General features: G+C 42.1%; 1 protein-coding gene across 6 annotated transcripts; it reads left to right on the forward strand.

Annotated features, from left to right (window-relative positions):
- Window positions 1–1,672: 1,672 nt before the first annotated feature.
- alpk2 (alpha-kinase 2) lies at window positions 1,673–12,543 on the forward strand. 6 transcript variants are annotated; one of them, XM_029445011.1, is made up of 12 exons: window positions 1,681–1,793; window positions 3,636–4,119; window positions 4,214–5,691; window positions 6,935–8,444; window positions 8,552–8,699; window positions 9,522–9,649; window positions 9,733–9,777; window positions 9,868–10,166; window positions 10,640–10,728; window positions 10,837–11,054; window positions 11,173–11,221; window positions 11,298–12,543. In XM_029445011.1, exons 3-12 carry the CDS (start codon window positions 4,291–4,293, stop codon window positions 11,503–11,505), a joined length of 4,095 nt encoding a protein of 1,364 aa, XP_029300871.1. In that variant the 5' UTR covers window positions 1,681–1,793; window positions 3,636–4,119; window positions 4,214–4,290; the 3' UTR covers window positions 11,506–12,543. The 6 variants fall into 6 exon arrangements, with proteins under 6 accessions (XP_029300872.1, XP_029300871.1, XP_029300867.1 ...); XM_029445010.1 differs by having other exon boundaries at window positions 1,682–1,793; window positions 3,636–4,831; window positions 4,922–5,691; XM_029445007.1 differs by having other exon boundaries at window positions 3,636–5,691.
- Window positions 12,544–13,175: the final 632 nt, after the last annotated feature.

The following is a 13,175-nucleotide window of genomic DNA, read 5'->3' on the forward strand; positions in this document are numbered from 1 at the left end:
CCGGCCCACTTGAGATCAAACTGTGCTGCATGTGGCCCCTGAACTATAATGAGTTTGACACCCCTGCTCTAAAAGCTTCCACTTCACCCACCTGTCGCAGAAACAATGAGGTAAGAGCCATAAACTACTGCTTATAAAACTGTCCTTCGCTGTCATTATGAAACATAATGTAAGTGGTTTTATGGAATATATAAAAAGGTATAACTCGTCATTTCAAGGGTAAAATGTTTTTTGAAAGCGGACCAGGGAATAGTGTTTTGCTGGATTCAAAGATGCAATCGTGTGACAATAAGAACCTGGACATGGTGACTGACTGGTCTTGCAGAAGCATAAGAAGGATGAATAATGAAGAATGGCAAACAAACAAAAGTAAGAAGAGAATTGCAAGGCATGAAGTCAAAGACAGGATTGTAGCAGGAATACGGCATTGACATCTGTTCGGCAGCAAGATGAGAGCATGGGATGAATAACTAGGAGTGAGAAGTGTTTTGGGCTGGGGTCGAATACTCTTTTTGCTCAAGAAGGTTTAATTGGGAGTCTTTTCCAATTCTCTAAATGCTAAGGAAAGCTGCTTTAATGTGTCCTTCCTTATCTCCTTTAAGCATAGGACACACTTGAACATCTTTTACGAAAGGAGAGGAGATAATGTCGTCCCACAGTTCCTTGCAGCAGCAACATTTAAAGTGGCGCAGCATTAGACCGTCAATAACATCCACCGTCACTGTTTAATTTCTCACTATGGATATATTAAATTAGCATAAAGACATGACAGCATAGTCCAATATCTCATCTAACGTTTGGCAAGAAATGTCAAACTCTTCCTTTAAATCCTTCAAAGCATCATTATGTGACTCCACTTAAGCCTTTCTCTCATAAAGTATCTATGGATTGTGGGAGCTTGGCAAACAACAACATAATTATTTCATTTCTTTAGTACAAACAACAGATCATCATTATCACTTTCCAACTAAATAAGAATCAGTGGACCAGTCTAATTATTGGAAACTGACCTGCCATTTATGTCGTTATGGATTAGCTCGTGTTCACTGATCAGGAGCTGAGTAATTCGGCTAAATGAGAGGCAAAGTCACATTTAATCACCGTCATAGCAGGGTGAGATCATTAACTACTTATAATATTCCATAATGGCCGAGAAAGGTCTGTCCTCATTAGGATGTCTGGCCACTGACAACAGTGCATTGTTGCTTTGCCAGAGTAATTAAAAGGGGTGTAAATATTGCCAGAAGTGTGACCCTCAATGTCGGGTGCAATAATAACACATGTTTATATCAGATTTTACTTTGTCATACATTGTTTTATTGTAAAACTAGTCAAATTAGTTTTGTTGAATTTGTTTTTCACATGCAAACTCAACGTCAAGCGGTAACATTTGCACGTTTATTTTTATTTTTTCATGCACTTGCTTCTTTGCACCTCATGAATGTAAGTTGATCCAAACCTAAATATCTGAAATGTGAGCTGGCCTTAAGTTTCTCATCATTTCTCTCTGACAAGAGCCAAAAACCTTCCCGTAGTTACATTTCTACAACAACCACAAGTCAACATCTTCATCTGTAAAGCAGGCCAACACTGAAACAGCCTGCAAAAATAGATATTGAGTGTTAAATGTTCAAGATCGGCACATGTCTGCAATATCAGGTAACTGACTTTGTACTTGTGGGGGACAACAGTTAAAAATAGACTCACATCCCAAGACCGCCGGCTCAAGCCCGAGCTCATACTGAAGTCCAACTACATAGGTCTATATCTTCAACCACACGGCTATTACAAGGGTACGTACTACATGCAGGGCTGAAATTCCCCTTCGCAGGCTGTCAACTGTTTTAATACCTCAAGTAATAATAATATTTTTCATTATGCGTGATTCAGCTGTGAGGTTACTGCTTATACATAAGTTTGTGCTTTCCTTTGGGAATTGTAAATGTGCTCAATTACATTTCTTCGTCTTAATGCTGACAGGTGGACACACGCGGCTGGGCTGCATGATAAACACACGACATACTTTGTCAAGCATCATAAATAATTCCGTAAAGTGATTTACAAGTGTAATTAACTTTTGACACAACATTTGTTCTCGTCTTCTGCTCGTCTGTAGTGTTGAGAAAGTCTGTCACATTTTGACGCACCTTGTGTTTACATTTTTGTTTCTAATTTACTCGAGCGCACGTCTTTCAAGCAAGTTGTTCACATGCAGAAGCTTTAAAGATGCGGCAGGCTCTTGGGGCGTGTTCTGTGACCGAGGATGGATCTATTTTGGCACAGGCAGTCCAGATGAAATTGAATTACACTTTCCTGCTCTCAGTCACGCAGGTGCTGACAGCTTTATTGTTATTACAGATTACAGTCCAATCTAATGCTTTAATCAACCACACCAACTACGTCGATTACTGATTAATTTAAAACCTTCCAAGAGCCTCTTATAGTAGGTTACAACTCAGATATAGAGGACTATTAATATCCGCGCCATAATTAAATGTAAATATGGAGTCAGTGTACAAAATGCGATTGTGGCATATTAAACATTTCGTCAGGTTTTAATGTGTTTTGCAGCTTGAACATTGAGTACAATATGTTCACCGTATGTCCAAGGTGTTTGTCAATAGACTTACTAAAGTTAGGATCTGTATTCCTTCGTAAACACTTCAGACTCGAGCTCTCGGCGAGGTGTCCTTCACTGCAGCAGGAATGTCACAAATGCAGGTCATGGGTGAAGATGTGCTGGTATTTTTTCCAGTGTCGTTTGCCACCAGTTCCCTTCCTGCAAACCTGTATATCAGGGTGCATGTTTTGAAGCCTTCCCCTTTCAACACTTTATATCAGGCTTCTGCACGTATGTCAGGTTGCCTGTAGTGAGCAACACGGGCAATGTGAATTTAACAAGACACAGCGATAAACTAAAAATTAACATGAAACACAGCTGAAATATTAAGAAACATCCCTAGTGTATTGTTATTTTGGTTACCTACATTATTTTTTTTAAATGTATGGATATAATTACTTAACAAAAGACCAATAAAAAACAGAATTGGAAACATTCATAATTTTACAGCAAATAAGATGAAACTGGAGATTAATAAACATGGAATTGTACTTTCCTTACCTTACCATGTACTGCAAAGTGCTACCTTTGAACTAATAAAGTAAGATTCTTAACAACTTTCTTAATATGTAACGACTTGCAGCTCTGATGGTTTGGAAACTCAATATTGTTGTGTTTGTCTCTTATACATAGCTAATGACTGACAGGGTTATGCACAGGATCAATATAGACGATGCATGTTTTACTACCCTTAGTTGTGCAAGACTGAGGAAATTGAGTGTAGTCTGCAGCTGGTAACAACACAACCACCACACACACACACACACACACCGGACGTTTTTATCAGCTCCAAAGTAACAACAACAGGTTTCCTGTTGATACGGTATTTTAAGTGCCCTTTAAAAGCGTCCAGAATAGATGCAACATGCCTTTTAAAAACTGGCATCTCCTGCAACTAACGTAAATAGCTTGAGGGAGATAGTGGGCCTTACTTCAAATGCTTCATATCGAAGAGGTAAATATACACAAGAGTCAGAGATCGGAGATTATTTGACTGTTTGACTTCACTTTGCAGGTACTGAATCTAAGGATCTAAGGACACAGTTGAACCCAGGGGTGGAAATGACACCAGAAAAACAGGCAAAAGTGATCTGTGCGCAGAACCTTTTGCCATTCGTCCCAAAACTTGACAGCTGGAGTCTTGCTGCTGATAATCTCCTCGAGCAGTCCCGATGGATCTGTCACTCCTTTACACAGATGACCAAACACGTTCACTCCCAGCTCTTAAAAACAGTCAAACTGACAAATTAGATCCTTTTTCTCTTTTGCAGAGTCCCATAGAAAACATGCTGTCTGCATACGAGACAGGGGCAGAGGCTGTGTTAGATGTCTCAGACCCCGAAGGCAAATCCCCTGAGCCTTTATCAAACGTTTCCAAAAGCCTCTCTAAGGAGAAAAGCCCCAACTCAGAGTGTTTGAAGCCTTCATCATCCAGCTTTAATATGTCAGAGTGTTTACCACTTTGCTCCGAGCCAGCACCAAAGGATGATGATTTCAGGGTTTGTAGCTATTTTGGCTCCTCAGAACCGGTATTACCTTTTTTACCTGTCTTCTCTCATGACCTTATTTCTCCCCTATCTGAATCTTTTTCAGAGTTTCACGCTAAACAAGAACCAGCCCTCTCCTTTTCAATCCTACAATACAATAGTACACCTCAACCTTTCAGGGACATGTCATCTACTTGTGAGGGTTCGACAGAGCCATCTGTCACTGAGCCTCTCTCCAGCTCTGAACACAGTCTAGCCACTTGTCTATTAAGGTCATTATCACATCAGGATAGTTTAGAGACTGATACAGCTATAGCACCTGTGTCAGACCTCTACATCTTTGAAAGTGACACACAGGACTTCATCCTGAGCCCTAATGTAGACCCCCAGGAGGCTCAGTGTACTGAATACAAGACATTATCTCAAACAGAGGGAGAAAAAGCAGAGCCTGACTGCGATACACATGTCCTGATATGTGATTCACACAATGCCGTGACACAATGTCATGGCGGCACCAGTGAGGAACGAGATATGGTGGCCTATGAGTCAGACGTAAGTCAACATGCAAAGCGAAGACCACCTGCTGTGGATGCCTGTGAGGCAGGCTTGATGTCCGTAAATGATGGGAGGCGAGGGAAAGCGGAGGTCACTGATTTAACCCACCAAGCAAGGCGAAGTGACAGCCCTATCGATCAGTGGCTGGACGCATGCCAGTATCTAGCAGGTGAGGATATGGATGATATGGATGTTTGGGAAAAGACAGGACATTCTGTGACGCAAGGAGGGATCACCAGTGACTTGTCTTTTCCCCCAGGAGAGACACAAGTGTCAGGTTACATCCCTGATGGTAGTGAGGGGATTGGCTGGTCCAGTGATGACACCAGGGGTTGGGGGCCACCGGTTGAGAGGTGGTCATCCGTGGACAGCTGGGCAAGTGCACTCTCAGACTGGACTGCCATCCTCGAATCTCCACCAAAGGACTTTACAGCCGCTTTCACGGAGATAGGGGCTGGCATTGATGCTCTGACACAGGCACTAGCAGAGGTAAATACTTATATAGAAACAGAGGCGTCTAAAGAAGAAAAGGGTGTAGAGTCAGCGGTGCGGGCACGATCGCAGCCACCCATGGGTATCCAGGATCAGCCTATAGAGGCACAAAACATCCCAGAGAGCTCCGTCCTCTCTGGGCAGAGATGTCTCTCTTTGTACGAAGCTGCAGGACCTGAGCTCAGAGACAGAGAGGGCTCCCAGAGCGTTGAATCCTTGTGTGATTCCACAGATACCACAGAAGAAGAAAAGAAGCTGGAAGAGATCCAGAGCTGCCAGGCTGAGCGCTCTCCATACCCCTCACACCAGCACTCATCCATGGGATCACCCGGCGCTACCTTGGCTTCTCCTGGAGGATACAGTGTAGATGTGATCCCTGGATCTACTTCTTCTGCTGATCTGGACCTTTCTCACTTTAGTGGATTTGACGAGTCAGACATTTTCATCAGCAATGAAGAAGATCCAGTCATTCTGAATATAATAGAGGATGCAGATTTGGAGGCACAAACTAAACCCAGAGAACTGATAATTGAGGAGGTAAGATGACTTACTACATAGATCTATACTATACTATAGAAATGTTTGACAGGTGGAAAACTTGGGGACGGTATGTTTGTTTTCTTGCGTGTTGATCCCACACATACAGACACACATACGTGCCTGTCCACACACTCTCAAACACACATAACCTTTTCCTAAATATGTGGTGTACTGAGAGATAGAGCAGTGGAAAGATTCCCGCCGTTGAGAGAATAACAGCGATCACCTTCACATCAGTCGCGCTAGCCAACAGATAAATCAGTCATCCACTTTGGAAACACGGCCAGAACCTTAAGAGACATTCCTGCTCCTGCCCTTGTCAGTGTTGTCATTCCTACAGTATTGATTGCCAGTCAGGAGTTGTGTGGTCTTGGGAGTGAAATCCATGTATGACACTCACGAGTATTGTCACCTTGCTTTGGATGGAAGCCACTTATTTTGCACCCATGAAGGTCTTTCATGTCTCACCCAGGCTTGATTCTATATTATTGGATAAGTCCTTTGGCTCCCATCTCAAAGACAGGCAGCTGTGTGTGCTGAAGGAAACGTGGAGTGCATGCGAGGAAAACTTTAAATGGACAGAAATGGCATCTAATAATAGCTGAGAGTTCAATGATAATAGCATGCATCCGTGGCGTGTCAGAGTGGAGGGGTGAGAGGAGAGCACAGCTGAGGAATGAAACATGACCCTCCCTTGCTCTCTCTCTCTCTCTCTCTCTCTCTCTCTCTCTCTCTCTTTATGTATGCACCCTTTAACACACTCATTCCCACCGCATCTCCTTTAGAAACCCAGGATCAGGACGCCAACAGGTCCACGAGCCTACGAGACTGCTTTTGATTGGCTTAGGTGCACAAGGCATAGTTGGAGCGCCTGTCTATAACAGCGACAGTGTAGGTTTCAGTTGCGTGCAGGACATATGGACTGTGGGATTGGATATAGGAGCATGGTGTTTCATGAGCGTCTGCTTTGTAGCTCGATAGAAAGGTATGTGTTGAACGGATCCGAATGTTGTGCATGTTTTTGTAACCATCTACTAAATCTGCTTTAAATAATTACCTGTTCAGTGCTACTGATGCCAACACCTAGTATTATTAAAGGACTATACGATGATATTACAGTCTCATTGAGTGAGTCTTATACTCACGTGTATGTGGATTAAATAAGTATGTGGCTCAGGAATATACAATTTCTTACATTCCACATTTCTTTGTATTAATATTTGTTCTTTTTCATTACCAGCCGTTTAGAGATGAAGTGTGTGAAGTGACAGATGAACACATCGTCTCCCAGCCGGGCTCGGCGGTCGAGCAGAGAGTCAACAGTGTGCCAGATGAGGTCAATCGTGAAGAAACCGAACCTTCAACAGATCTTCATTTCCTCACCAAACACACTCTGACAAACACACACTTGCCAGGTGTGCACAAACAACCTGGCCTGCATGTTAATGTTCACAAACAGGTGTCGTCTGACACTTTACCAGACCTTGACGGAGCATGTCAGGTGGAGCCACAGTTTGGAAGTCCTACGTTTATTATGCCCTTAGCTCCTCTTGATATCCGCTCCTCACTCGTCTATCGGACAAGCTGCAATTTGGACGGAGATCAAACTTGTACCAAAAGGTCTCTCAATGACAACACAGACTTCAGTTGTGATCACGTACAACCCTGCATTCTCTGGCCCACCTTGGATGGGATTACTGACAAAACATCTCTGTGTGGTGATGAGCTGATTCATAGAAAGTGTACAATAAAGTCTGCTGAGAAATCTTTACCACAAGGACAACCTGAGAGAAAAACAATAATTGAGGAGATTCATGATCTCAGTCGAGAACTATCCCACTTGGCTGATGTCCCTGCTGATCATTTCGTCGTCTCACAGAGGAACCACATCGCATTCATCACTTTAGATTTAAATGACCCATTTGTCTCCAGGGCTGCAAAACCCATCGCCACAGCCATACAATCGGAGTTGAATCAGAAAACAGCTGAAAAGATGCCGCACAAAACCCACAAGTCCACCTCAGAGAGCAAAGCACGCTCCAAAAAGGACAAGACAACGGGTCATCATCATGGTGTACAAGTCTCCAAGAAACAGGAGAATTCATCTCATCATGTTTCACCCCAGCAGGTCTGCAAACAGCAAGACATTCATCCTCTTACTGAGGAAAATCACACCAGTGAGAACATTCAAGTCGGGCTTGAGGACAAGGAGGCTAAATTGGTGATTGAGACTATTATACCAACCGAGAAGGCTCCAAACAAACCACACGTCAAGAAGAAAAAGAAACATGCTCAGAATGCAACAGGAGTGAAAAGTGTAGGGGAGCCACTGGTTGAAGTGGAGAATGGCACAAAATCAAAGACTGCAAAAGGAAGGATTGACATGTTTGAGGCCAAGCTGGGCGCAAAAGCTGGGATAGCTCAAAACGACAGTGATCAGTCAGATGAGAAAAAGTCCCAGCAGCCAGAGGCTAAAGTTAAAGCTTCCCAGGGAGAACAACCGCCGCGTCATGCAGATCATAAAGACCACCATCCTAAAAACGTCGCCACTCCTCTGAACGATGATATTATTAAAAGACGTCGCCTGTCAGATAATAAGTTTGGGAAGATTGTCAGTGCTTTGGAGTCTAAAGTACCGAAGCCAAGCATTTCTATTAAGGCAAAGGCAGAGGAGCCCAAGGTAGAGGCCGGAGCAACTCGCAAGAAGGCATTCAGTGAAGTGGTCAAACAGAAAATCCCACCTAAGGAAGGTAAGGGATATACATTTAACTATTGTTCTGCTCCTCTTTGACGCGTTATAGTATTCCAGCAGCATGATGGTATTTAAACACCTCATAATTAAAGCATATGTCTGCAGACCCCAAGGTGGTGCAGCCTATCCAGGCAGTCTCAGTGAGCGGGGACCCCCAGACTCTGTGCCTGTGGTGTCAATTTGCGGCTGTGTTCTCCAACTGCACTGTCACCTGGCGCAGAGAGGACACTGTCCTGTCGGAGAGCAAGAGAAGGTAGTTTAATTTTACATTATTTTTTACAATGTTCTCAAGCTTTACCCTCATCTTTATACAATACTTTCACACAACTCAGCTTTATGCAACCCAAAGCCCCAACCAATCTCCTACCAGTGATTTACCACATAACCACATTATGTTAGGCGACTTGTAATATTATGCTCCTTTAGTTAAAGTGATGCTACAGAAGTATTTCATTGTAGTCTTTCATTGACACCGCTGGTCATATTCTAAATGCTTTCATTTGACTTTATTGAAAATTGGAGGCAGCAGGGAAAGTTTCAATAATTTAATCATGAAAAAAGACTGAGAATCCAAAAGCTGGCAGGAAACAGCGGTACATCTATAAAAGCATAAGGAATACTAAACAACAAGAAGAACAAAAAGCGCTTGATACAAGCAACAAAGCAGACGACCTGACAACTCAAACAGGGAAAGCACACAGACTGATCAACTAATGACACACAGGTGTGTTAGAAAACAAGAGGGGACAAGATAAAGGCAGGAAGTAAGAAAATAACATGAGTAGAGTGAATTTAGCGTCCCACAGGAATTATCTCGCAACTCAGGTTGAGACCCCCCCCCACTGCTCTAGCCGACATGACCGTTCTTCAAGAGAAGCAACCAAAACAGTCAATTATCAGCAGACACAAGAAATATGTTTTGGCACATGAATTTCCAAAAATATATATAGTTACTGAAAATGTCACGGTGAATCAAAACCTCAGATTATGTTCAGATGCAATGCCGGAGGGTTGTCGTGTGACCATCAGCTGTGTGTGTGTGGTGCATTGTGTGACACTTCACCTCTTTTTGAAGTGCAGGGGACGAGAGCAGAGTGTCACTGAACATCTGCAGCGCTTCCCAAAAAGACTTGGGCATGTACCAGTGTCAGCTCACCAGCGCACATGGATCAGTCACCCTGGACTACCTGCTCACATACGAAGGTATACATCATGATTTAACTACAGTCACTATCTAGAACATAATTGTGTATCCAACACATTTTACAAAATCAATCTGTTTTTAGTGCTCAGTGAGATTGTCATCCCTCCATCTCCAAAGACCATCTCATGTGAGTTTCAAACCTTCAGCGAGATGACTTTACACATTTGGGCTTATTTTGTATTTTAACAGATGACACATTGTCTTTTTCTCCCCCCAGCTGCCTCTGTAGATGTTGGGAGTGAAGAAGAGGATGTCAACTGTTCCAGGTTGATTTTTAAAGAGGATTTCCTCTCTCAACAATACTTTGGAGAGAACCAACCTTTAAGCATCATCACCGAAAAGGTTCACTTTGGGGAGGGGATGCACCGTCAAGCTTTCCGGACCAAGATGCAGGCGGGTCAGATAACCTTCTTACTACCTGGACACTCCTGTGTGCTCAAAGTACACAGCTCTATCAGCTACGGGACCAAGAACAACGATGAGCTCGTACATAGGAACTTCACTTTGGCTGTCGAGGTAAGAGCGCCACAGGACTCTCCAACAGTCCCTCATAGCTCAAAGTATAATTCAATCATGTACATAAAAGTCCTCTTTGGGAACCACATTACATACCACAGCATATGTTTTTCCTGCAGTAAATAGAGTAATTAATATATAATAAAATAGAAAATTATACTTAAATATCTAAAATTTATAAAGAATTTTATAAATTAAAATTCTGTGAAAAATGTCATAAAATTGTGATTAAAAAGTTCACATTTATATTACATGAAATTACATGTATGGCTTAAAAATGCAATTTGTTCTGGGAAAATAATCACCAAGTGCCACTAACTACATTTATGCCCGAAAACATACATAATTGGCATGTGACATACGTGATAAGCTTTCATTAAAGCTTTTTATGAGACGTTTTTAATTACTTATAGAAAGCATTGCAGGCTTAGATGGTCTGTGTGTTGTATTGTAATTGAGTTTTCGCTCTGTAGGAGTGCCATGTCCAGAACACAGCAAGAGAGTACATCAAGGCGTACACCGCTGCAGCCCAGTCTGTGGAAGCCTTCGGAGAGATCCCAGAGTAAGTGCCGCATGTTCAAATCTGTAAACTTAACGCACAACACAACTCTGTGTTTTAGAATAATGTAAAAAAAATACGCAATGCATTTAATTTCATGCTTTCCACCAGGATCATTCCCATCTACTTGGTTCACCGTCCATCCAATGACATCCCGTACGCCACGCTGGAGCAGGAGCTGATCGGTGACTTTGTGAAGTACTCTGTCAAAGACGGGAAAGAGATAAACCTGATGAGACGCGAGTCGGAGGCCGGGCAGAAATGTTGTGCTTTCCAGCACTGGGTCTACCATAAGACGGAGGGCAACCTGCTGGTTACAGACATGCAAGGTTTGGAAACGTAGAGCATTTTGAAGGGCGCGCAAAATGTTTTTACTTCCAAATGATTGTACTTTTAAAATGACATTTTGGAGATCTAACTATCAGGCTGATGTTTGTGTGTTTTCAGGTGTGGGAATGAGGCTGACTGATGTGGGAATAGCCACCTGTAAGAAAGGGTGAGTATTTCTTTTGAGACCAATAATAGAGCAAGTTTGTTCATACATGTAAACTAAACTTTGTTTCCTTTTTTAGATATAAGGGCTTCAAAGGAAACTGTGCCACCTCCTTCATCGACCAGTTCAAAGCTTTGCACCAGTGCAACACATACTGTGAGATCCTGGGCCTCAAATCCCTGCAGCCCAAACCTAAAAAGCCTGCATCTGCTCCCAAAGCCAAACCCCAACCCTCTGCGGCACCCAAGAAGAAAGCGTGTGGGCCAACAGTGAAGGGAAAGTCATAATAGTAGGAGAATTGTGAACTATGGGGTTTCATTTTTATTGAAAACGGTGATATTTTCGGCGATTTGCTTCACTCGAGTTGGACTTGGTCATGCAGAGTTCGGCCTGTCAAACATCGATCAGACAACGAGCTGCAGAAGTCCAGAAGAGTAAACGGATGTATTTGATTCATAAGAGTTGATTTTGCTTCATCTCGTGTTGAACATTTGAGAGAGAGATTTTATTTTAACGAGATTATTTCTGTACGAGAGTGTATTTATAGTCTATGGGAGGACACTTTATTTCACCAGTTTTGGGAAAACTGTGACAAATTGAACAAACACTTGAAAATGATTATTTAATGATGAGTTTGTGATGAACTGTGATGTCTTAGAGATTGCTTTATTGATGACGTTTTCTTGTTTTTCTACTGTGGTGATGTTTTCAAACTATTAGTTCATTAAATTAATGAACTTGTTAATTAATTGATTAGAGGAAATGTCTTTTTAAGTAGGTTGTATGATAAGGTGCACACAGTTAAAGACATGTATTGTTCAGTATGAGTGGCACATGTGTGTGTGTGTGTGTTTGGTTTGCAAGGTATTTGATATTCAGTTTAATTTGAGATTACTATAATGTTTGTACATTTAGTAAAAAGCCAGTGATTTCAGGATAAGCTCATATTTTTATTCTGGGGAGAAAAAAAAACACAAAGATATTTTGTACACAGAGCTCACGTTAAGTGCAGTGAGCGTTTTGAATGTATTCACTGAAACATGTGAAGATTTATTTATTGTTCATTTTATTGTCTGGAGCAATACTGCTCGTTAAGTTGACGCGTATGTCGGGCATCATTTCAAGGATCTTTAATGTATCTCAAATTAAGTGAAAGGGTATAAAACTAAACCCAAACCCGACATCCAGAACCAAATCTACTAACGTACACATGATCTCAATAACAGCTGTTCATCTCAGACGGTCTTCATATCACATCATGCGGCTAAGGCCAGTGTGTAAGCACACAATAGATCTTTGTTATTAAAGAGATGTTACTGGTTGAAGATGCTTTCTGATTTATGTTTTTAAGAAGTTAAATCAACGAGTTCCTGTAATGGGACCTGTGACCCTCAGGTTTGAGGGACGGGGGGGTATTGCATCAGGATTTTGACACCGTGTCTGTGTGAATATCTGCTTGTCTTTGTACATTGGGACTATGTTTAAAGGTGTTTATGAATGGCCAAAGTTCACTCTATAGCAACATCAAAACAAAAACTTTATTCACGTCATTTGCATGGATGAAGATTCCAAGACAAGACATGGCGGCAACATGGAAACAAACACGGCATCTGTTTTTATTTATACTTACAGGAGAAGGTCTCCAGCAGCAAGTTAACGCCTCAAACACAAAAGTAAGTGTGTCACAGGCTCAAGATCACGTGCGACATATCAACACACTGCGTGTCTCTTTCCATCTCTGCCCCAAATCTTCAAAAAAGAAAATTAAGATAATAAATAAGACAAAAAAAACACACAAAAGGGAAAAAAAACAAGCAGGACACGGAGGAATATATCGAGGTTTGTTTCACACTGTAGCTATTTAGTGTGATAATGGCGTTTGATTCACAGGACACAAACACCATTGTCACACTCCACAGCTCTGGAGGACAACATTTACTGGAGAGTCTGCATACGG

Source organism: Cottoperca gobio, chromosome 12 (assembly GCF_900634415.1).
Source record: "Cottoperca gobio chromosome 12, fCotGob3.1, whole genome shotgun sequence".
Lineage (NCBI taxonomy): Eukaryota > Metazoa > Chordata > Actinopteri > Perciformes > Bovichtidae > Cottoperca > Cottoperca gobio.

Bases quoted from the DNA above. Each gene is read 5' to 3' on its own strand.
- alpk2 (XM_029445007.1), top strand. From the start codon at position 3,793: ATGGATCTGTCACTCCTTTACACAGATGACCAAACACGTTCACTCCCA. The intron at 5,692-6,934 runs GTAAGATGACTT...TTTCATTACCAG, and splicing joins GAGAACTGATAATTGAGGAG to CCGTTTAGAGATGAAGTGTG. The intron at 10,729-10,836 runs GTAAGTGCCGCA...GCTTTCCACCAG, and splicing joins GCCTTCGGAGAGATCCCAGA to GATCATTCCCATCTACTTGG.